This window comes from Protopterus annectens, chromosome 3.part0 (assembly GCF_019279795.1).
Source record: "Protopterus annectens isolate FY-2018-M chromosome 3.part0, PAN1.0, whole genome shotgun sequence".
In the NCBI taxonomy this organism is placed as follows: Eukaryota; Metazoa; Chordata; order Ceratodontiformes; family Protopteridae; genus Protopterus; species Protopterus annectens.
The window spans coordinates 1,750,349,275-1,750,375,885 of NC_056731.1; the positions used below are offsets into that span (position 1 = coordinate 1,750,349,275).

The window sequence follows — 26,611 nt, forward strand, 5'->3', positions numbered from 1 at the left end:
ATGGCAGATCGTGCTTCTACATGTTTAATTTGGTTAACTTTTTTGAGGGTGCGACTGATGCCAATGAGGGGGATCTTTCTGTCTATGCCACTTATCTGAACCTGACTAAGGCAGTTGATATAATTCCCTATGCATGCATTGTTGATAAACGTAATGTTACATGTTAACATGTTATCAATTGGCTTTGTGATTATACATACAGGATGACAATTGGTGGTACCTGGTCTCCTTCTCCTTGTCATGTAAAGGCAGATATCCAAGGTTTATGGCTGATAAGTTTGCAGACTAGTGCAAACTGTGTGACATTACTGAATCCTCCACAGGCTCTTATATTCTTTAAAAAGGCTAGACAAGAGTCACCATCTCAAGTTCTGACCATTGCCTTAGATATAATTAAAAAAATGTGTCATAGTTACATTTGGAAAACAAGTCTTTCCTGCTGGTTATCATATAAATAGATCAATGCAGTCAGAGTTTTAGGCACTTTTATCCTCAATGACCTGCCCTTTGATTATCAAGTTATCAGCTGTAGTGAAGAAATCTTTCTTCATTGCCAAGCAAATTATCATAGGGATATCCTGAAGAGCCAGACATCTTAGTCCCCCTATATTCCTTCCCTCTTAAGCCAGTGTTTGAATATAATGCTGCGTTTGGTATGTATCTCACCAAATCATTATCGCAGCTTAAAAGACTTAGTTTTTGTTAACCAAGAAAATCAAAACACTATGCTCCGTGAGTTATCTGGATAGATTAAAAAAACAGTTTCACTTTTCTCTATATTGTACAGACCACTGCTTGGAGGTCTCAGCGTGCCTTTCCCTTTGGGCTAATAAATATCCTGTTTTCTTGATACTTCCCACTTCAAAAGTGCTGACAGTGTTAGAAACACTCACCCCAAAACTCTGCACTTACATTGTGACATAAATAAGACATTTTGAAGGGATAGGGTCATTACCCAAAGAAATCCAGACCTTTGGAACACAATTCCCTTGCACGTTAAACAGTGTAACAACTTAGCTTCCTTAAGTTAAGTCCTATTTGGATGAGTCCACATAAATTTACCCCAGGGATTAGTAATATGGCTTTTATCAAAAAAGAAGGTGAATCCGACAATGACATGTCATAATTTGCATAGCAAGAGTGCGCATAGTTATTCAAGCAGACTACCTGCTACAAACCTATGACCTGCTTGCTTATACATTTTTATTTTGTACCCACTTACCTCTGTTTCATGTAACTCAAAAGCTACATTTTTTCACTACACCAAACATAACAATCAACTGTCTCCCTTCATTAAGTAACTTAACATTAAGGCAAAAAAGCTATAGAAATAAAAGGATGAACTTGTCTGAATTTAGTGCAGAGCATGAAGGTTATGAGCTGTTAGGAGCTACTTCCTGTAGTCTAGGGTTTGATTCCCTCAGTCCCTGTTTGCCTCCTGTGTGTCTGTTAGCAAATCATTTAACCAGGCAGTGCTCCAGGGCAAATGAGAGATTGTGCTAGACTCTTCTATGGTTTTGAGGACCACATGCAGTAGTAATTACCCATGAACCTATGAATCTGAATATTACAACCAAAGAAAATGATGCCTTTTGTCTAGAAAGTAAAATTTCAATATGTATAAAAGTCTGTAGGTACTATTTAATTTTGAAAAGCAGGCAGCATCTATGTATGAGTGAAAATGGGGCACTCATTATTTTGACAGTGGTATTGTTTATATTTTTTCACATTTCCAATACCTCAAGTTAAAACTTTCTCATTAGTTTTTAATGCTTCTGTAGGACAATGCAATTACGTATATCATACCTCAACCTCTTAACACAAGAAATCTGGACAAAGCTGGGGAAACAAAGGCCCAAAAATAGAGACATATTTTAAATATTGCTCTTATAAACTTAGAAAATTGCTAGAGTAACAGGGTTGTTTTAACATACATTTTCTGGAGAATCTGAAGTTAGAAACTCAAATGTATGTCATTATTTAGTGACTTCAGTCTTCAGATCATCCCAGTAATTTGCCAGAAAACCAGAGGAACAGGCCAAAAATATGAGCCATAAATCTGGACATTCTGCAAAAATCTGTAGAGTTGAGAGGTATAATGTACATTACTGAAATTAATATGTTATAATTTCAAAATGCAGTGACCGCAATCCCTGACTTAACCTTTACTAATACACAGAATATCACTCCCAATCTCAGCAGTCTTCACAGTGTAGGAAGTAGATGCGATACCCTCGTTCTGTTGTATAGACCCTAATTAAAAGTTTCCTTCCATTAGCAGTTTTTAGTGGTAAAATTAAGATTGCAAACTATAATAAAAAATTTCTGTTGGCCCAATCACGTTTAACAGTGAGGACATTCCAATCGTTTGGAATCTGTTTCGTTTGAGAAAAACTCTTTTTAGATTGCTATAGCCTTTTGAGAAAGAAGTATCTGGAGAAGGTCATCAGTGCATAACCAGTTTGAATTTATAAGCAAATTATGAAGAAAATCAAAAATTAAGGAGATGCTATTTTATAATAAAATACATATGCTATAAGGGAGGCACAATTAGCATAGATTTCTTTACTAGTATAGAGGTATGAAGCCGTGACTATGACCCAGATAACAAGAGATGATGTAGCGGCTCAGACACTGGAAGAAATGGGTGGGGAAGTGTGGAGCTTAAGTGGCCATACCAGCTCACCCATTCTGATGACAGGGATCGATTGTCTGGTTGGCTGTCTGTCACCTGTAAGAGAAGACTTGACAGCAGCAAAGCTCAGACAGTAATTGGGGATGTGACTTGTGCATAGCACAGCTAGTGATGGTAGCTGTCCATGTGAATGTGTGGGAACATGCATGTGCATGCAGGAGTCTAGGATGCTCTTGTGATAAAATCAGTGCGCACATCACCCATCAGGGTATGTGTTTCTGACTAATTAGAAATTCCTCAGCTACTTGAGTCAATAAGCACTTCGAGTGTAGCCACAGTCGGCACCATAAGCCAGGAGAAGTGGCAGCATCAAGGGCTGCAGCAGAGAGAGAATCACTGATAATAGCTTTGCTGCCCTGCAGGTCTCGCGGGCTGTTATTCCAGGCAGTCTGTTGACAGGCAGGGCCACAGAAGGCTGATAGTCCTTGTATAGTCATGGCACCAAGAAGCATTAATGTCTGCCTGGATCACGGCTCCCTTTGGTGGGCTGGCACCTGAGTCAGTGGCCACAACGCCAGTCTTATAGAATAAATGGGCTAAGACTAATAAGAGGAAGGCTGATGGTCAGCAGTTGGGGAAGCAGAAAACATACAGAAAAAAGTGATCAATCCATTGCTGAATTACCTCAAAAAAGCATACACAGAATAATTAATTATAGTTATTTTCACATAAAGATAAATCTGATTTTGGGAGTGCCGTCTATGAACTAAGACTACCAGGACTTAAAGTGCTTGGCCCCTTGTCCTTAACCAAAATTCTGTGCTAAGTGGACTCTTCTCCATATCTGTTTAGCAGTGTTTAAGAATCAGTTGCAGCTGTAAAATAATTCTAGACTACTGTTTACATTAAAAATATTTTCTCCATTTTTAGCTGTTCTCTTTGACTCTTTCAAAGAATGATCATACTTCTGCAAGTCCAGTGTCTATCTTTCCTTGTTTCTCTGCATTTTCTGCCTAAGTTCCCTTGTGTACATAATTTTACTGCATTATTGATATTTATTAGGATGGACAAAAGGAGTCTAAAAGGTTTAAGAAGTCCATATGCGGGAGTAAAAAACCTGCCCATGATAGGAGCACTCACTGTGTTATATGCTTAGGTGAGCAGAATTTGACAGTAGTGTGATATCTGTCCTAATTTCAGGCCAACTACCCTCAAGGATGGAAGGAACAAGCCTGATCTTAAGTATAAGACTGCCACTGCACTGCAGGTTTCCCTTACTCCCAGGTCTTCCACTCCCAATTTTCGTCCAGATGTCTGAGCCCCCATAAGACACTGAATTCAAAAGAAAAGCGCCACTGATAGATATGGACTCCTCCTCAGGTGCAGTCCCAAACAAGCACAAACCTGTACTTTCTTTAAAAGCTGGAGTGGCTAAAGTAGCACTTACAGTGGCGTTGAAGGAGTCTCCTGCTACCATTCCCCTCTCAGAAAGTATATCGCCATTGGCTTTTGAAATGGAGTTCAGGAGGATTTTGCTGATTCATCTACATGCTCACAGGTCAGTTTCTGTCAAACTGGACTACACAAAAAAATGTGCCAGACCTTTCTCTAGATGCAGCACATGAGGTCCCAGGCCCCTTCACATGCTAATTTAGGGGTAATCAGAGCAATTTCTCTACCAAAGTTTGGTGCTTAGTTTCATCAGTTCTCCTCACTGGGCATTGTTCAGGCTCTAGTTCCATTAAGACCATTGCTGGATCCACTGCTATTGATGTCAGCTCTGTTGGCTGCATCAGTGTCAGCTGTGATATTTATGATGAGACTACAGCTTTCACTGTTGCCCTCCAGTCAACATTGGGCCTATTGATATTGATGGAGGGGGATACCTTTTACCTTGGGGCTGGGGTCTTAATTCTCAGGGTTAGCATCAATGTTATTTCTTTCAGAGCTGACCTTCTCATCTTTGAGGCTGGCCTTTCAATCTTTGTCTTTAATACTCTTGACATCAATCTTGAGACCAAATTGCCTATCGATAGCAGGCTTGGTATCTAGGCATTGGCTCCTAAGTCTGACCTCAGTTGGTTTCAGTGTCAGTCTCTCAGGGTAGCTTTTATTAGCTCAGGCCTAGAGTCAGATGTCTGTCCCAGTGCTGATATAGTAGGTCTCGTCACAGCAACTTTCCTTAACACTAATACTTTGTGTGGTCTCTTCCAGGGAGTTACATTTACTTACTATCTATGCCATACAAGTTAGAGGGATCAGTGGTCTCTAGCAGCATATCCCATGAATGTCTAGTAATACTAGGACTTTTCCTCAGAACAATCATGTGTGAGGACTGTAAGGAAGGCCTAGTACAGGAAGAAGCATATAAATGTAACTCAAGGGTCCTCAATCCTGGATTTGATGAAGACAAAGTGACTGATTCTCCCTATTCCTGCTTTATGAACTCAGGTTTGTGGAGATCATGGAAATGATTATACTGAAGGTGGGATGGTCTCCTCAACACTCTTCCTTGTCTGAATGCATTTTGCTGGTGTCTGTCTCGTCTCCTACATCTTCCTCCTTCAGTCAACAAAGTGGTTTAACTGATAGTGAAATGTTGCAATGCAGAATCCTGACTTAGTGATTTCTGTCCTAAAGAGGCCTGACAAGATCCAGGGGCATCCTGGAGGACTTGATATGCTGGCTATTGACTTCACAAGTAGACTTGATAGTTGCTAGGAGCTAAATTAAGAAATCTCAAACTCCGCAAAGCCACATTTGCCCATCAAGGGGTGATGGGCATTGGATAGAATGGGTCTATGTCAAAGCATCTAACAATCTCTTCCTCTAACTGCTATTCTTCGAGACACAAGATCGAACAATTCATTCAGCAGATGTTTATTTTGGTGAATACTAACTCACAGAAGTACAGTAGTTGGCCAACATCTCAGGCATTATAGCAACCCAGTGAATAAAAAAAATAAACATCTCTCCAGAGTCACTATATATACTACATAAACTAAATTACTAAAGTGTATAATAGTACTCATGAAATCCAAACTTTAAATAGAAATAGAAGACTTAATCAGCTTTGCACTACATGAAAGTAAAACTCACCTTAAAAGTGATATGTTACATATCATAACCCTGGTCCTAACCATACCTCTACCACTGATAAATGTACTCTAATTACCAGTAGCTCCATAACCCCTTCCAAGCCAGCTAACTCTCTCCTTATAGCACATCTTAATATACGCAGCATTAATAATAAAATCCCACACCTACATGCCCTCCTAGATGTCCACCAATTTGATATCCTATGCCTATCTGAAACTTGGCTTAAACCAACAGTCAAAGATAATTAAGTAACCCCTCCAGGTTATAATATCATCAGAAAAGACCGTACTACCAAAAAGGGAGGCGGGGTCGCAATCCTCTACAAAACCAAACTACAAATCAGCACCATTGACCTTAACCCACCTTTAGACAATAAAGCCGAAATACTCATCACTAAACTTCAGGTCAACCCTAGTAAAGCTATTAATGTCATCTGTTTATACCTTCCACCAGGAAACAATATTAATACCCTTGAAAATATCCTGAATTGTCTTACTATCAACCTCCCACAAGAAACTATCATTTTAGGAGACGTCAATATTGATTGGCAGTCCTGTAATAGTATACACCCTTCCACCCATATTAACTTATATGGCTTTACACAAACTATTAACTCCTCTACCAGAACTCACAAACCCAACAACAAAGAAACTACCTTGGACTGGATACTTACTAATAATCCTCTACAAACCTACAAAGTAGGGACCCTCCCAGATGATCTAAGTGACCACTCCCTAACCTACTTTATTAGATCTAAAACCAACCTCACTCATCCCAACACTGCCAGAACTGTTCGCTGCAAAAAACAATTTAACCATGATCTATTCCTGACAGAACTTAAACAATGTAATTGGTCACCCACTAAAATATCTTCCACTTGATGAAGCTGTAGCCTATTTTAATACCACATTCTTAACTATCCTGAGCCACCATGCACCATTACGCTCTATTAGATGCAAAGCTAAACCAGCACCCTGGCTCTCAAACACTACAAGGCATAAAATCCATCTGAGAAACAAAGCCTGGGTTAAATGGCGTACTACTAAAAACCCATTAGATCACTTAATTTTCAGACAACTAAGAAATAATACTAAAAAAGCCATAGTGCTAGATAAAAAGAACTTTTACCTCCAAATACAGCAAACCCATCGAAATAAACCTCAAATGTTTTGGAACAGTATTAACAAACTTCTTCACCCAGGACAATTAACCACCCCTAACCCTCTAGGCTCCAACACAGATAATCCCATTCACACTGCCAACTCCTTTAATTCTTTCTTTACCAATGCCATCCAATCTCTTGCTAGCCATCTTTCACCAGACACCACAAATCTGCCTAATTCATCTTTAAATCCTCCTCCATCCTTTCAATTGCAACCAGTGTCTACTTCTAGTATATGTTCTCTTCTACTAAAACTTAAACCTTCCACCCCTTCTGCTGACCAACTCCCAGGAGAATACCTTCAAATTGGAGCCAAATCCATTGCCCAACCTATATCTATCCTTATCAATAGAACCATTAGTGAATTAAATATCCCGTCCATCTGGAAAATTTCTTACATTATTCCTCTACACAAAGGTGGAAACTCCAATGAATTCTTTAACTTTCGTCCTATAGCCTTGCTATCTCCTCTGGCAAAAATTATGGAAAAATGTATCCAGAAGCAACTTCTAAACCACCTTCTCCAAAATAAGCTACTGGCAAACTGTCAACATGGTTTCAAACCTTACCACAGTACCACCACTGCCCTGCTATCATATACAGATTGTATTAACAATAATCGTAACAACGGCTTTCTTTCCTCTGCAGTATTCGTTGATTTATCCAAATCTTTCGACATGGTTCATCACCAGCTGCTCTTGCATATTATGAAATCTCTATCACTAGTCCCATTAGCCATCAACTGGTTCAAATCTTACCTTGATAACAGAATACAAGCAGTACTCTGGCACAATAATCTTTCTAATCTCCTTCCCATCTCCCTTGGTGTCCCTCAGGGCTCCATATTAGGGTCGCTCATATTTTCCATCTATTATTAATGATCTTCAGTCAGCAATTCCACATTCTACCTGCATTCAGTATGCAGATGACTCCACTATTATCTGCTCAGCTACTTCTCAAATTGAACTGCAGACCATCACCCAGAATGCATTTAATACTGTTGAACAATGGTTTACAAACCGCTGCCTCCTACTAAATCCAAAGAAAACTAAACTGCTACTCTTCTCCCCAACCCGCAAGTCCACCCCTACACATTTTACACTTACATCTAACAATGGTACTATTATCTCTCCAGACCTAACTACCAAACTCCTAGGAATAGCTATAGACAACAACCTCAACTTTGACACACATATTAACAGTACAATAAAAACAGTCAACAAGAAACTTGGATCCCTCTATAGAATCAAACCCTTTCTTACTCCAGCAGCCAGGACTGCTATAGCCAGAACTCATCTCATCTCATCTCTACTCTACTCAATGCCTCACCCATTTATACAAACCTTTCTAAAGCCAACATTAACAAGTTGACTGTATCCTATAATAATATTGCCAGATTTGCTGCTGCCACTCCTTTCCGTACCCATCACTGTCTAAATCTTAAACAACTTGATTGGTTAGAGTTTCTACACCATCTGCACTTTTCACAGCTTACTATTGCCCACAATACCCTGTATCAACCCTCCAATACTCCTATTCTTTCAAGCCTACTTACCCTCTACCACAATCCTAAAAACTTACGCTCTTCTAATAAACTTCTGTTTAACACCTGCAGATCCAACAATTTAGCAGGTGACTCCCTCTTCTGTAATACCATTGGTAAAATATGGAATCTACTACTCACTGAACTCACAACTCTCTGCTCTCATACACGTTTCAAAAAGAAGCTCAAGCTTCATCTCATGACACACTGGCTATGTTCCTGTACTATCCCTGACTAACTGCTGCTTCTTCTCACTAATAACCACCTGCCTCAACTAGCCTTCCCTACGAGATCTGCTTATTATGTATCTTTGACTGAATTCTTCATATATACACCTATATCTCATCATTGTTTACTGCTCTGGCCATGCTTAATGGTAGTATAGCAGGTAACATTGCAAAAAAAAAAAACAAAAACTGTTTTCCCCTTTTCTATACAAATCAGCTCTAATCAATACTATTTTCTATATTGTTTTTAGTGTACAACTTATTGGTATTTCTTCCTTGATTGTATTTTGCATGTGTTCTTCTGTATACTTTTTCAAGTTTGTACTTAATATGGGTTTTTATTGTATATTGTTTTATTGTATATTGCTTGTTGTGTTGCACATGGAGCTTTTCTCCCTGGGCCTCTACTGAAAATGGACATGTATCCAGCTAGACTAGCCCGGTCAACAAATGTAAAATAAAATAAATAAATATCCCAACACACACTACAGTGAAAATAAAATGCCATTAATGATGCAAACTGCAGAATGAGCAAACTAATCTATACTTTTGGAAGCAGAGTGATATTTTTAGGAAAGATTGCACGTCATAGCAGTCTCTTATTTTCAAGCAATAGTTAGCAACTTTACATGGCAAACTATAATACTTTGTATTTCACTTTAAAGCAATGTTTTTATAACAACTTATTGTACAATAAATTGTATTCTTTAAAGTTACAGTAGACACTTGTCACTCACAGCTGCACGTAGAGAGTTGATGAACTGTAATATGTATGTGCTTTGTCCGTAAAATATTCCTAACTAACTGTTGATGTAATTCCACAGTATGTATCACTGGTTTACTGGCTGGCCAGCTATTGTACTTTGATGAGTTAGTAGTCACTAAAATAAAATTTCACTGAATGAATTGTTTGATCTTGTGGTCTCAATGAATAGCAGTTCAAGGAAGACAAGAGTTCAATACTTTGTCATAGACCTGGATAGAATAGGGCAACATCTTTAGATATCTTGCATGTTCTCCCTGAGGATCAAGAGGTAGCTATCATGTATATTCCAGGGAGAATTGTTAGACAAGTCTAACTAGTCATTGGGTGGCTTGCCAGACAAAAACTTGAAACACAACCTACAGTCCTAGATGTCAACCCTTTCCTCCATTGCAAATGTAAACAAGTGTTTGGTTCATAATGCAATGGAGGGTCCTGTGCTAGAAAGTTCTCCACTCAACAAAAGATGTCATGCATGCTCTAGCTCATGGATTTTGTGGGTAACAGCAAGGTTAAATTAATAAATTCTTCTTTTGATGGGACCTTACTTTTCATTCCATCTAAAACAAGAACTAGATTTTAAACCTTTACTGGTGTTTATATTGGATTTAAAGCCCCAAATTACTGATTATTCTGAATGCAGCAGAGGTAGTGGCAGCTTTGGTTTCAGCATAGTCAGCCTCAGTACAATAACAAAGGTTCTGGGAAGGGCCAACACAGAGACAACAATGTCCAGAATGACCATTTTCTCACAGAAAATAACAGTGATTGCCAAAACAACCAGGATTACTATAGACCCTTGTCAGGGAGCCAGCAGTCTCCATCCTAAAACCTTGACCGACTTTCCCACTCTGGAGGTAGTTGAAAGATCACCTGTTCCTATGATTTTCTGTGTAGATTTCTTTTACTCAGGACAAGTTGATAAAGGAACATTTATTCAGAGACTAAAAAAAATCTGCTAAAAAATCGCACCCCCCCCCAAGTCACAGTCTTTCCCTTCCAGATGGCCTACCTAATTAAAATATGTGGCAATAAAAGAGGTACTCTACCTTCTACAAAAGAGAGCCATCCAGGAGGTCCTTTCAAACATAAAAGAGCAAGGTTTCTCAAGATTATTTTTGGTAATAGAGAAGACAAGGAACCTTGGGCCTTTCTCAGTTTGAATGGTCTAAAGTTATTCATCTCAAAAGAGTGCTGTCACATTGTCACTGTATAATCAGCTCTTCCATGTTTGCAAGAAGGATATTAAGTATGCCCTTTGGATCTCCAAGATGCATGCCTTTACATCAAAATTGCTTAGAAGTCCAGGGAGTTTCTTTGTTTCTTAATTGAAGATGGTATTTACCAGTTTTAGACATTGTCACTTGACTTCACCATGGCCCCCAGGGTGTTCAACAGCTTTGTACCACAGTTGCACCAAACCAGATGCTCCAGTCCTCCAGTGTCTTTCTGCATCCAGATGACTGGCTCTTTGTTTCCCCTTACTATTGGCAGTCTCATTACAGTCAGGTTGTAGCTATTGACCATGTACTAGGGCTTAGGAATTGCAGTGAGCACTGCAGTGTCACAGCTGATGCCCTTGCAGAGGATCACATTCATTGGCAGCACTCTGGACATGCTGTCTTGCAGAGCCTTTCCTCCTTCTTGCATGCTATCTTCACTAGTTAGCCTTGCTGTTGTCAGCATCTGACCCCATATAATATTCTTGAAGATAAGGGGTGGATGGATCCTGTTACAGTGTAGGTAAGAATTCTTCTTACATGATGTTTTAAAAAACTTTTGTATCTAAATTATCCTCAGCAGTTTTAAAAGTCTTTACTAAATTTATTCTAAATTTCCCCTGAAATTCCATTGTAGTTTAGAATAATATTAATGTGAGGAAACATAAGGATCTGCATGTCCAAGACCCACTAAGTATGGGGTACAGTAACCTGTCACAGATCTCTGCCCAGCATGTGCCACCATTTTATTGATACTTGTGATGACTGTGGCTCTTCTGCCAAAAGTACAGAAAGCAATGAAGACTTACCGTTTCACGTTAAGGTCTGAAAATTGAAAACATAAAATTTCAGTGCTAAAATATGGTATAAGAATTGCTTGCTAACTTCAGAAAGCTTCAATCAGCCTTGCTAAGTAAATCAAACTATGTCAGTACCCACAGAAAGAAGAAATCAATCTGATTATCAAGAAGAAATAGTTGTAAGTAAGTGAAGCCTGGCTGATTTGGAAACTGAAGTTAAGGATGAAAAAAACTGTTTGCTGATTTCTCATAATGCTCAGAAGGCCACAAACTAGCAGTGTTTCCAGGATATACATAATTAAATGCTTGTCATACCACTTTGGCTCTAAAAAAATCATGAGAGGGACTCAAATTGTAATTCTGAGACCCATAATTGCAAGTCCTGGAATTATGAAAAAGAAAACAAAACTAAAGAAGAACTGTGAATTTTGACAACCAATGTTCTCCTTTAAAGCTATTTTTTGGAGGGGCAAGCCTCCCGTTGCCCCTCAGAGTATGTGTGTAGGGGTGTGTTGCAGCTGCAAGCCCTTGTTACTTGTATATACTAATTCTGAGATTGTCTGACCTTGGAGAAAAGGAATACTGTGAAACATAACAATGTTGGACTTCATATATCTAAGTTTTCACATTCTGCCTCACTTTTCCAGGACCTGCAGTTATGAGTCTCAGATTTTAAGGCTATTATCCATGAATGGACCCATAGAGCTCCAAGAACTTGGGGACGGAAGAAGCTCAACAAAAGGAGCTGAGCTGGGCATAAATCCCTACGTCACTCGATGGGTTGCTAACTGGCTTACTGACAGAATCCAGACAGTAAAAGTAGCCAACTCCAAATCCAGCTCCAGACAAGTGACAAGTGGAGTACCTCAGGGTTCAGTCCTGGTACCACTCTTGTTTGGCATCTACTTCTCTGAAGTACAGGCCAACACTAAAGGACTCTGGCTAACAAAGTTTGCAGATGACTGCAAACTGGGAGCCATTATTGAATCCCCAAATGATGTGGATATTCTACAAAAGGGCCTTACAGAAACAGATGCCTAGTGCCAGAGCCATGGGCTCAAGCTTAATGCCAAGAAATGTATAATTATCCCCTTTGGAAAAAAACATGTACCCATGAATTACCACATAGGTGGCAGGACACTAAACATCGAAAGTGTGATGATAGACTTAGGGATACAGGTGGACAGTGGTCTCACTTTCGATAACCACATTGCCACAACAGTCAGGAAATCCTTCTATGTGGCACACCACATCACTAAGGGCTTTTCATCCAGAAAAAAAGGAGGTCATTGTCCCACTGTACTCATCCCTCATTAGACCCATTATAGAGTATAATGCCCCATTTGGTATGTACCTCACAAGACATCTGCAACAGCTTGAAAGGCCACAGAAATACCTCACAAAAAGAATCACAGGCCTAAAGCAGATGCCATATACTGACCGTCTAAAAAAACTCCAGCTATACTCTGTGGCATATCGTCTACTCAGAGGCGATCTCTGCTTAACATACAAGGTCATGTCAAACCCTGAGCTGTTGGACATGCTCCACTTAAAGAAATCCCAATCCCTCAGAGCCACACGCTCCAGGGATCTAAACCTTGTCATCACAATGAACAAAACATGCTGGAGGGATAGGTTCCTGACCCAGAGACTCCCCATACTCTGGAATAGACTGCCCATACATATCAAGCAAAGTGCCTCTTTGGCCCTCTTCAAAAGGAACCTTGATGATTGGATGGGAGATACGAAATTCATCCCGGGGATCATGTCAGTCGCCCTGCTAGACAGGGGCCTGGAGAAGTAAATATTGTGGGAAGAAATATCCAGGGAATTGTTATGGCTAGGCTTGCATAGGCCCTAGGGCCGATAGCCTAGTACCAACCTATGAACCTATTTCTTAATCTAAGAGGTTGAGAGGTATGATGGTTATTGAGATGAAAATGTCCCTTTTTCCAAAGGTGCCTTGCATAATTACTTTTCCTGATGTAGCAATAGCTTTGGACTGGCTAAATAAATAGAAGAAATTAATACTGATATTTGTTTGGTAGACACAGAAGTCTAAAGGGGCTTATGAATACCACTTGAGACCTTTGTTTAGAGGGGACTGGAGCTTCCAGGGTAATGAGATCTATAAACAGGCCACCCAACTCCATATCAGGCTGAGCTGGGTGCTGACATGTTATCAAGTGTCATGGAATTAATTGCTGAATTAAGTCTAAATCCACAGTATCATATACCGGCATGCCTAACAGTACTTTGAAATGAAAGGGACTCAGGAGACTCATGGCCCTTTCACATAGACAGTTGAGGCATATTATCAAGTTTGTCCTTACTCTGTGTCATCCAGGACAACTTTATGATTCATAGCCTACAATTTTCTGATGTAGCTGGTCGGAGGAATTCACATAGATATGGCAGCACAACAACACTCAGCTGGTAGAAAAGGAAAGTGCAGAAGAAATATGGCTTCCTGATTTTTATAATTACCTTTATTTTAGAGATAATGTATTGACTTAAGGATGAAAATGTCAGAAGACCCTAGACTTCTTACTCTAACCAGAGGCTTTCTAGATGGCAATGAAAGGCATCTTGTTAGACATAGTTAACCCCCCCCCCCCATTTATGGGAATGCTGGAAAGAATTTCTGGGAGTGACATTACAGGACTCCTGTTGGAAGCTGGAGGACTTCAAAGAATGTACTTGAATAGCATGCTTGACTATCTGTTTTAGGAAGCTTCATTAGTCCTTCTACACCTCTCCCTGATGTTTCCCATAATTTCAGCTTTGCGGTGGAGGAGTAATGGGGAATTTAAAGGAGATTGGGTGCATATGTTCTGGTCATGCCTGCTCTTATTCCCTGTTAGGAAGGAACTGAATCATACATGTAAAACTTTGGGGTTAATCATTCATGTTTACGATAGGTCTAGTACTTTGTGGGATAGACTGACTATTGGAGGTTTCTATCATCATCGTCTTTGTCATCATCAGTCTCATTTTTACATGGATTCTGGGTGTCAGGTCAACTGTCCCCACTTGATTCAGAGTCTCTCTCCTACATTTTTTGATAGTCATACTTACCTATTTTTTTAGTCATGTACTCCAGCCATCTCTTGCCTTTTTCCTGTCTACCCCAAATCTACTTTACCAAATTGCCTTGTGTGTGACTAAACTACCGTAAATCTGTTCTTCTTACCCTTCTCTGTAATTGGAACAACTTTGGCTTCTGTGCTGATGTCCTCATTTCTTCATCTATCCCACAGTGTGCACCCTACTGCATATCTCAGGCACTTCATCTGCATGACTTCAGACTTCTCCAGCTGCTCTGCCTTCACTGTCCAGGTTTCTGTGCCATTCAGAAGCACTAGTCACACCACTGTTTTGTACTCCTTACTTCTCAACTTCTTTGGCATTCTACTGCTGTATACTATCCCTAGCATTATGTGCCAATTGGCCGCTGATGTTCTTCGTGTTTCACTGTTGCAGTCATCACATTTGGGTTATCTGCTTGCAGGTAGCCCTCAGCCGGCCTGAATACCAGAGTCTTCGGATTTCTGCTTCGGATGCTGTCGCTTCTTCCTTGACGTCAGGTCGTCAGAGGTATAAAACATGCAGCCGATGCCATTACATCAGTCTTTCTTGCCGTGCAGTGCCTGAAGCAGAAGCAGTTTGCAAGTGCCGGTCGGCCGATTCCTGAAATTTTTGTTTTCAAGTTTCAGACCTGAAGTCTTCAAAAAAGCTACGTATCCCGTTGGGGATCCTTTTTCTTGCTCTAACTGATGTCAGTAAAAGTTAACAATTGTCTTACCTGTGGAAAGCAAATAACTCATAGAGATTTTCATTCTTACTGCATCCTCTGTTTAGGCCCAGACCACGATGTCCCTCGTTGTCGGTTTTGTGCCTTGTTCAACACCCGAACTATTCGTTATTCGGCTATTTTTGCAGCTAATTACTTTCGTACTTGATCTGTGTACTCCGAAATGGCTTCATTAAGCCATCTGACTTCTGATCTTCCGAAAAAATGTAAGGATAAAGACAGAGACAGACCGCATAGGTCCAAAACCGCTGACAACGCTTCCGTTAAGCTAGTCGCCAGTCCGCCGGTACTCGGTGAGATACTTTCACAGCCCCTGATGCCCGCTACTTCAGATTTGCAGGCTTCTACTGAGACCCATTCGGAGTCCGGTATGCTGCGAGATGCTTCTTCGACTATGAAACCTGCGGATGTCTCTACCTTGGATGGGTCTGGAGCCGCTGTGCAGGCACCGGCTTCTGAGGGTATATTCAGGCCTACAGACATTCATATTAAACCGACGCCATCGTTTTCATCCAGGCCACAAACTCGCACTACGCCTAGAAAACCGATGACCAAACCGCAGGCTCAGGCCCATATGCCTAAAAAAAGAAAAAAAAATAGCTTAGAATGGCTGAAGACCTTATTACCTTAATTAGGGCAAGCCAGCCTTCCCCCTCTAAGAGACCTAGAACTGATTTTCTTTCTGATTCTTCTGATCAGGAATCTGATTTTTCTGCTGCTCCTGATTACCAGGATTTGCCCTTATCTACTTATGAGGATTCTGATGCAGAGGATTCCATTCTCTCTGCTTCCCCTCCAGAAGATTTTTCTTTTGGTGAAACCTTGCATACTCTTAGGGAGCATTTCCGCTGGGAAAGCCAGGATTACTCCAGAAAGAGGCTTAGGGAATTATTACTCCTACCTCAGCACAGGTCTTTAGCTATCCCTCCTGTTCTGGACATTGTACATGATGCTTTCTTGGAATCTAGCCTTACCCCCAGACATTTTACCTCCAGCTCCCAGAAAACCTGACAGGTACTACAGAGTACCTGACTCTCACAAGTTCCTCTTCAAGAATCCTTCTGCGGATCCAGAGACCATTTCCATGGACCAAAAGGCATTAAGGCTACTGCTGCCAAAAATCCTACCCCTTCTGATAGAGATTCTAGAGCCTTGGACAGATGGGGGTAAGAAGGTATACACTTCTGCTACTTTAGCCATTAGGGCTTTAAATTGCCAGTTTCATATGTTAAAGTATCAGCAGCATATCATGGGGCTACTTAGACAGAAAATTATGTTTATTCCTGACTGTGCTGAACACAAATAATTGCAAGATTTAATGCATTCTGCAGAACAAGTTGGTAAACATACTTTGCAATGTGGTTTTGACGCTTTAGAAGCATCTTGCAGGGCTGCTGTCATGGGGTCTGTACTTAGAAGGCATGCTTGGCTTAAGGAACAAAACTTGTCAGATCATGTTAAAGCTAAATTACTGGATGCTTCCTTAAACCAAGACCACCTCTTTGGCAACAAAGCAGAAGAAGTCCTCAAAAGGATGGAGGAAAAAGCTAAATCTATGCAAACTGTTAAAGATTTCCTATAATTACAGCCTCACAGATTCAGTAGGCATTGGCCTTCAAAGAACTGGTGCTTTCCAGTCCCTTCCAAGCCTTCTCAGTCCAAACCCAGGAACAGCAGACCACATAGGCAACAGTCTCAGACTACGCACAGATCTAAACAGTGGGGGGCTCCCACTTCCAAAGCAGGGAGTAGTAAGCCACCCCTATGGAAAAATGGCACAATGACTTAATCTTAAACCTTCCAAGATCTGCTCTACTACCTGCTCCCTTAGGAGGAAAGCTCGCCCTGCATGCAAAAAACTGGGAACTCATTACCCAGGACAAATGGGTTTTGAACATAGTTTCCCAAGGATACAGATTCCACTTCCAAACACTACCAACACCAAATGGTTGGCCAGACCTACCCCCAAATCAAGGGGTGGAGGCCCAACAGCAGGTTCTTTCTCTCTTCTCAGTGTCAGGGCTATTCAACCTGTCCCAGCAGAACAAAGGGGACAAGATTTTTATTCAAGACTTTTTCTGGTACCCAGAAAAAGCAACTCCTGGCGTCCTATCCTGGACCTCTCTATTCTCAACACCTTTCTGGTGGTTCCAAAATTCAAAATGGTAACTCTTCAACAGCTTCTTCCTGTGCTAGCCCAATAAGAGGATCCTGCAGACAATACCTATGTTTCATGGTGGGCTCCATGCACTTTCAGTTTTCTGCACATCCCTTTTGTCTTATCTACTGCACCCAGGGTGTTCACAAAGTGTCTAGCTCCAGCCATTGCATTTTGCAGGCAGAGAAATATTCAAATTTACCCATACTTGGACGATTGTCTGATTCAGGCAGAAAGCCAGGACTTGCTATTACAACACTTGGCATTCGTAAAGAAACTTCTAACCTCACTGGAGTACACCATCAACAAAAAGAAATCTCACCTAGTACCCTGCCAACAGATTGTATTCCTGGGAGCAAGCTTGAACACAACTTCCTAGATGGCATTCATCACTCTGGAAAAACAAGGTTATTTGACAACCTACTTCAAACTATTGGCCAAAAAACCCCGGCTATATGCAAGGAAAATACTGCAAGCTCTGGGGTTCATGGCCTCTTGCATTCTACTGATTTTATATGCAAGACTGCATATGAGGAAACTCCAATGGTATTTAAAAAGCCTATGGTGTCAACATTCTCAGGACCTGGAAACAATAATTTCTATCATTCCTTGTATAAATACAGAGTTTCTCTGGTGGGCAGAGGCCTGCTACCACAATAAGGGACTCCCTTTCACTCTACCCTCTGCCACCCAAACCCTAACAACAGACGCATCAGACTATGCATGAGGGGCTCACATGCCAGGGCAGTGCATTCAGGGCAAATGGAACCTGAGACAGATGCACCTGCATATCAATCAAAAAGAAATGTTAGCTATACAGAATGCTCTGACAGCCTTCAAAGACTGTATTCTTCCAGGACAACTACTGGTAAAGACAGAAGACACCACAGTTATGTGGTACATAAACAAGCAGGGGGGAACCCACTCGTACCCTCTCTGCAGACTAGCCATGGCTCTGTGGGACAAAGCCTTGAGCTACCAAGTATACCTACAAGCACAATTCCTGCCAGGCAAACTAAATTCACTGGCAGACGACTTAAGCAGAAATCTCATGGACCCACACGAATGGAAACTAGAACCTAAAATATTCAGCCTCTTCAGGAACAAATGGGGGACTCCAGAGGTAGTCCTGTTTGCCTCCCGTCAGAACTACCAATTGAACAAATTCTGCACAAGAAATCCCCACAGTCAAGCTTGGAAAGTGGATGCCCTGTCCTTTACCTGGGAAAGCCTCTCAGTTTATGCCTTTCCCCCTCTGCCTCTCCCCTCGAAGGTTCTACTAAATATCAAACAGGACAAGCCAAGGACAAAAGTGATTGCACCAGACTGGCCATGCCAGCACTGGTACCCTCTCTTGCACATTATGACACTACTACAACCATGGCACCTGCCTCAGTCCCCTTCCCTGCTGTCCCAGCAGGTGGGCCAGATTCTGCACCCTCAGCTTCAAACCCTGAACCCTGCAGCCTGGCTAATTCCTTAAGCTCTCCTCTAGCATCCTTCAGTAAGCAGGTACTGGATGTCATTCTGGAGGCTAGGAGGCCTAGAACTAGAAAATCCTGTGCTGAAAAATGGAAAAGATACTTTTCCCGGAGCCAGGCTCAGGGGATGGGCACAACGGTGCCCAGCTTACCTCATATTCTACAGTACTTAACAGAAATGCTCCACAAGGGCCTATCCTTCTTGTCAATTAAAATTCATGCCTCTGCCATTTCAGCACATTATAATACTGAGCCACCCCTCTTCTCTCACCCCTTGCTAAAGCAATTCCTTACAGGGGCCAAAAATGTAAGACCCCCGCCAGGAGAGCTCCCACTCCAGCCTGGGACCTTAACTTTGTATTGGAAAAGGTCAGTCTTCCCCCCTTTGAGAAAGCTGCTACAGCAGAGTTGAAATTCCTTTCTTGGAAAACAGCCCTTCTTCTAGCCATCACTTCAACAAGAAGCATGTCTGAATTACAGGCCCTCATGGCAATGGAACCCTTCATTATCTTCCATGCAGACAGGGTTTCCCTCAGGACTAATCATTCCTTTTTGCCCAAGTTGGTGTCTACTGTGGCCCTAAATCAGTCCATTCATTTGCCTACTTTTTTCCCTAATCCACAAAACAAAGGGGAACGGATACTTAACTCTCTGGACATGCACAGACAACTTAGATTCTATTTGGACAGGACTAAGCCTATCAGAAAATCTGAACAGCTGCTAGTTAGCTTTGCTGCAGGGGCAGAGGGGAAGGCCATTTTAAAGCAAACCATTTCCAAATGGATAGCCCATTGCATTCATTTCTCCTACAAGCACCATGGAAAACCTACCCCACAGGGGATAAGATCACATTCCATCAGGGCTGCATCTACCTCTGAGGCATTTCTCAGAGGAGTCCCTACCAGGGAATCCTAGAAGCTGCTACATGGAGCTCTGTATATACCTTCACCAAGCATTACCACTTGCCTATCTTTTGTAAATCCAGAGCTGGATTTGCCACTGCAGTCTTGCAGGGATTAATAGCTGACCCTAATGCTCTTTAATTTCCTCCTCCCTTCCTTAGCTTTGGGAATCTACCCAAATGTGATGACTGCAACAGTGAAACATGAAGAACATAGTGCAGTTGTGTACACTTACCATAAATGTAGATGTTCGAGTGTATTCACTGTTGCAGTCCTGGTTACCCTCCCTCCAGCCCCCTGACTTCTCTTGGCTCTACCTCTCCTTCTTGTTGGTATATTTATTTTTTCTTGTGTATTTGCTTTTTGATAGGGGTTTACCATACCATTTAATTGCTTCCTGTTGTGGGGGCACCTGACATCTGGGTCAAGAAAAACTGATGTAATGGCATCGGCTGTATGTTTTATACCCCTGACTACCTGACATCAAGGAAGAAGCAACAGCTTCTGACACAGGAATCCGAAGACTCTGGTATTCAGGCCGGCTGAGGGCTACTTGCAGGCAGATAACCCAAATGTGATGACTGCAACAGTGAATACACTTGAATATCGACATTTATGGTAAGTATACACAACTGTACTTTTCTCTGATCCCAAATTTGACCTCTTCTTTCAGACTTTCCTTCTCCTTCTCCACAACCACACCAACCAGATACCTGAAGCAATTAACTTCTTCCTCTCTTTTTCCTTATATTTCAGTTTTAAGCTTCTTCTGATTTCTCCCTTTTGCTGCCATGACCAGTGTCTTGTATGTCCTCAGTTTTGCAGTTCATTCTTCTGCCATTCTGAATTTCTTTTCGGAGTCTTAATTGTAGTGCTACATCATCTGCATACAGCAGCTTTGTTGATCACCTTAAGCATCTTTGCTGTTGATGTCTATCACCAGCATGAACAGAAGTAGGCTTAGAGAAGAGCCGTAATGCACACCTGCTCTGAATAGGATCTCCTGTGTGAGTCCAAACTCTGCCTGTCATTTTGTCACTGGGTCCCTGTACTTAGCATGCACTAATTCTACCAATGCATCTAGGACTTCAAATCATCACAGAACCGCCTAACACAGCTTTCCTGGGGCCTTGCCATATGCTTTCTCCAAATGCGGGAAAATCCAGTTGGACTCTTTCCTTATCTTCTGCTTCTTCTCTGTTGTATGTCTCACTGCAAACACTGGTTCAATTGTAATGCATCCTGATCTGAATCCAAACTCCTCATCTCCTATTTTACTTTCTGCTACTGTGTGTACTCAGTTATTAGTCACCATATCCAGTATTCTTAAGTAGTGTAACAGGAGTCTGATACCTATCTAATGCCTACATTTATGAATATCCTCAGTTTTCTTGTACACTGGATCTTGATTGTTTATTATCCCCTTTGTCTGGATGTGCCTGTCTCTCCATACAATGATGAGCACCCTTGGGAACCATTTCCCTCCTACTACTCAAGTCATCTTGATCGTGTCTACAGTGGCTTTATCTAAGCCTGTTGTTTCCCCAACTTCATAGTGTGCATTGTACGTTTTCCTAAGGTGGGCTCTCCTTCCTTTTTCACTGTAGGCTGTGCATTTGGCAGTATAATTTATGTACACTTTTCTTTATTCGGATCCTTCTTGAAATTATTCTTTCCATCTACCATTGATATCCTCTGGACTGGTGACAGATTGTTGCTGGGTATCCCTTATGAATAATGTACACTTCCTGTCTTCTTTTTCTGTCATTGTCTTGAAACCTGATATGGCTGCTTTGTGCTATTTTGCTGAGTCACTTTCCAGACCCTTTAGAGTTTCTCTGGCATTTTGTTACTTGGCATTGTGACTTCTCTGTTAGCATCTTTGTTTGCTAGCCAGCACTCTCTCAAAGCTTAATCTTTTAATAACTTTCTAGATTTCTACATTCCGACACTAGCTTTTATGTACCTTGTTTTTCATATCTGGCTCAATCGCATATGCAGGTTTCTTGATATGACGGATGTACACTGAGATGTTTACTTAATTTTGGACAAAAATATATTTCTTGCAGATGGAAATCAGTACTTTCACAGGATGTCAAAAACTGGAGGATAATGACCTTGAAAGAGATGTGTGCAGCAGTCCAGGTGGCGACAGTGAGAGGAGGAGGCCTAGGAGGCATTGTACTGCTAGAAATGCTAAAGTAATGGAGGAAATGGGCAATTCTTTAAAGCTAAAATAGCTAAATCATTTCTGCTTGAATGCTATGAAAACAAAGATGCTCCGAGGTGTCATTTACTCATCAGGAGGGTACAGGGGGGTGGAAGGCTTATTGGCTCCCTATTACGCTGTCGCAGACACAGGTTGTCAAATGCGTCTTTGTCGAACTGAAAAGTGCAAAAAGGCAAAATAGCGAAGCGGCTTTTCAGAGAATTCTTTCCCTGGGAAAGAATTTGTTTGGCCGCTTTTGCTACTTTGCCTTTTCGGCACTGTAGTGCGATCTCGGAGTTGGTATATTTAAGTAGGGGAGGTGTGGGGGGCATTATGTAATGTTTTACAGTTTTTTTTTATTTTGTTTTTTTTGTTTCGGAACAGCGATTTTTTTCCCCTTGGAAAAAAATCACTGTTCTGAGGTTTCGACGTTGTAAGCTTTCGCTTACATGGAGTCGATTATGTGTCGTTCGCTGTTCTGAGCATGCAATATCATAATATATACCCAGCTTATTCTACAAGTGTAGCACTCGTAAAAGTGTAGGCCAGACATGTAGACTTATTAGTTACCTAATATATAAATATGCCTTTTTGATGAAGGGCGGTTGTTTGGGCTGTTAAAATAAGTTAACGAACCACAATAACCACCAAACTACTGAAAAAACCGCCAAAAGCCGAACTTCGGAACTCTTTGGTTTATTAATAATACCGGAGAGTTCCGAAGTTCGGCTTTTGTTAAAATAAGTTAGGCCATTCATTCTCCTGTTGGGTGGAGATATAGCAACCATTGTCTGTAACATTTTGGCAAACAATTAAGTGCTAATCAATAGATTAATGCAGCTTTGTTATTAGTCTAATACATTTGCAAATGAGGACTTGAGTTATTTTAATGATTGGCATATATATTACCAAGTTTATTATTACACAGGGCTCACATTATGCAGATTTAATATAAAAAGAAGTTGAAGTTTGTAGAGTGTGCTGCTAGAACCATGTATAAACTTTGCTGTTTTTGGAAAATGACTACTTCTAAGGCCTAATAATAATAAATCTTTTGTATTCATTTGTAAGAGATAACACGTCTGTTTTAGACTTTCAGACAATCATTTACCTGTTTCTCTGTATCTATTAAGCTCCTAGTAGTTCTGTATTATCAAGCTCTTATTATAATAGATTGGCTCTTCTGCTGTTATAAGTGATGCAGTATGCATTAAATAAGAGCTGCTGTTTGATCTGTCTGATTTTTCAGTGTCAATGTTTTCCATAATTCTAGGAACATGATAAAAATAGGATGTCACAGAGGTTAGAAGTTGAGAGTTGCTGCCTTTAATGCTTGGGTTTCTGGTTTGGTTCCTGACTGGAGTGCTTTCTACATGGAGTCTGAATGCTTTTTCTGTGTCAGTATGAGGTTTTGCTAAGTGCTTTCTTTTTTTTTTTCACATATCCCAAAAAGTCATGCCATAGGTGGATTGGTGATCCTCCAATTTACCTGGAATTTTCCACGCAGTGTGTTCATGCACGTGTGTGTGTGTGTGTGTGTGTGTGTGTGTGTGCACGCATGCGTGTTTATGTGTGTGTTTCTGTTTCCCCTGCATTACTCAAATGGATAAAGCAGGTGTTATAGAATGAATGAGTGTGATAAAATTCCAGAATCTGAACTGCCTAAATGTGTGTAAAACCGAAGGGATTTTGTGAAATTAACATTTTAGATTGGCTCTTTCACTCAGCATAGGTTCATAGGTTGGTACTAAGCTATCAGCCCTAGGGCCTATACAAGCATAGTCATAACAATTCCCTGGCTATTTCTTCCCACACTGTTTACTTGATTTCCTGTTTTATGCACTGCGTGTACTAATAGTATAGCTAATAGTCTAGTAATCACATATGACTTATGGGCATAATATTCTGTATTTTGAACAAACTTACACTGCATCTTCTGTCAGTTAAGTGTCATTATTTTAATTGCTGCAACTTACTCTCATTGACAATATTCATCCACTGGTCATACTTCAACCTCTTAGAGCAGGAAATCTGGACAAAAATATCAATAATGGGGAGACAAAGGCCCAAAAATAGGGACACTTTTTAAATATTGCTCTTACGAACATTGATAGAGTAACAGCTTTTGCATTAGCATGACTTTTCTGAAGGGTATAAAGTCTGAAACTCAAATATCTGCCATTATTTTTCTGACATTGACCCTCAATGATTTGCCAGTAATCCATAATTTTATGCGTAATGGACAAAAAATATGGGGCAAATATGTGGACATTCTGCGAACATCTGTACAGTTGAAAGGTGTGCCACTGGTGTCATCATATCTCTGTTCAATTTTAGTAGAGGGCTGGTAAGCCTAAATGTTCGTATTTCATTAAAAAATATTTGAAAATATTAAGTTAATAATGTGGCCCATATTCATTCACAGCTTGTGAAATATGCATGACTCACTGGGTAGAAGAACCACTGTGCCCTTCCAGGCACTGAGGTTTGTAGGGCTGCTTGTAGATGCAGTGTGCTCAGTGATTCTGAAGGGCACCAGATGCATACGTGGACACATTTCAATGATGGAAATCAGTTTAGGCAGAAGGGGAGCCATTCTGCCCTGCTCAGAATGCTGAATTAGGTAACTCATTGTACACATGAATGTGACTGTATCTGTCTGTGTGTGTGAGTACTGGCACAGTGTTTGAGTGGGTCCGTAGGTGTCAGTGCTTGAATGCCTGTTATGAGTTGAGTGTCTGTATGTGTCCGAGTGTGTTTGGGGGGGTCACTGCCTCTGTGTTGTCTTCTTAGTAGGTTAGACTTTTCACTGCACAGCAATTCATTGTACTATATAATGAGATGTTTCTCTTGTGAGAAGGTGCATGACCAGAAATCCCTTAATGACACAGTGGTGCAGCTCAACACATCAGTGCAGGGTGAGTTGTGCTGATGTGCCATTCTATTTAAATACTGGCTTATGTTGCCATTTAAAGTAGCTGCTAACAATTTTAATGAAGTGCAGTGTTGTTAAAACTTTGCTTGGTTTTGTTATCCGTGAGTAACCTGACAAATTAATAAGTTTAACTTTGTCATAGTGAAAGAAGGCTGTCTGAATGGTAGACTAGTTAAGGACATTAAGTAAATTAGTTAAGGATATTTTTTCATCTATCGATTTCATTAATTTACTATAAACTCTTTGTTAATTCAGAGGATGCAATATGCTGTTACCTGATAATAAAATGTAGCATCAGCAACAGATTTACTTTACTTTTTCCTAAAAAACCTGTAACATATATCTATTCTTTGAACATTTTAGTTACTGCCAATATATTTCACCCAAATTTCTCCCCATGTTTTTGCAGATGGATTGAATGGTTCCTGGAAGGAGTGTGGATTTATGCCATCAAGTTCCAGTAGCAGTGGGTATTGGAGTTGGAATGGTCCCAGTGATCAGTCCAACCCATCAACGCCCTCACCACCATTGTCTGCCGACAGCTTTAAGCCATTCCGAATGACTGCTCAGCCTGATGATGGAATTGATGAAGCAGAAGCTAGCAATCTCCTTTTTGATGAACCTATCCCAAGAAAAAGAAAGGTTTGTTTGTTCCTTCTGTTACATCCTCATATTCCAAGAGCTGAAGAAAGCAAAATACATTAATAACTGTGGTGAAAAAAAATGTACTACAGTTTCTACAAAATGCCTAACTTTAGTGACTCATCTTTCTGATAGCTTGCCTTAGCTTGATGTAAAATGTAACCAGAGGTCTGAGGTAATGTTGACACAATAGCTGTGCTTGAAAAAAAAATGCTTTATCCTTTACAGGGTTACAGAAATACTTGAACTTTGCAGGCTGTGGACTCAAGGCATTAAAACCTATTCTGGAGAGGGGACAGACGCACTCTCACTCACTTACACACACAATGTGTTATGGGCAATTTGGAGAATGTCATTTCACCTGCTGCATGTTTTTGAGAGGTAAGAGGAAAACAAGGCATCTACAGAAAACCCATTTGGAAATAGAGAGAATATGCAGACTCCACACAGAGTGCACACACCGAGAACTGAACTAAAGAACCCCTTGCTGTGAGGTGGTAACACTACTCAGCTTTATTAATTTACCTATATCACAATTATACCTTGAACTGTGTTAACCTTTTCGATCCCTTACATCCTTCATTTACTCTGCATACTTTCTTTTTGTCCATATTTCTTAAAATTACTATAAGTAGTGAATAGCTGGACTCTTAAATGGCCACTGTGCTGCATACTGGATGTAGTACAGTGACCAGCAGTGAAAAGAAGTGGCAAATGAGCAGTTTATAAGGACAACCAATTGCCATTGCCAGTATACATGTGAGTTGTAACTTCATTGTAGTGCTTTTAATCAAAGCACTTTACAAAAGCAACAAATTGAAACTGATAGGAATCTATAAAAAAGAAAGTAACTGGGAGCAGCAACATTAAACAAAAAACACTCAACAATTAACAAAATAACAGTAACTGACAAAATAACAGTGTCCTACAGGAACAGCTATTATCAATGCAACTTAAACACCCGCAAATACAGTCACCTGCAGTAGCAGTTCGGTAGTACCAGCACTTTCACATCACTCTT

The 26,611-nt window shown here is 40.7% G+C and overlaps 1 protein-coding gene across 2 annotated transcripts in view; it reads left to right on the forward strand.

The window, feature by feature from the left end:
• The window catches only part of ZNF704 (zinc finger protein 704), a 1,522,633-nt gene that overhangs the window by 1,084,730 nt on the left and 411,292 nt on the right, over window positions 1-26,611 (forward strand). For both annotated transcript variants that reach the window (XM_044065777.1, XM_044065776.1), the window contains exon 4: window positions 25,358-25,590. In XM_044065777.1, coding sequence (XP_043921712.1) covers window positions 25,358-25,590 — 233 coding nt within the window. The remainder of the gene's footprint in view (window positions 1-25,357; window positions 25,591-26,611) is intronic.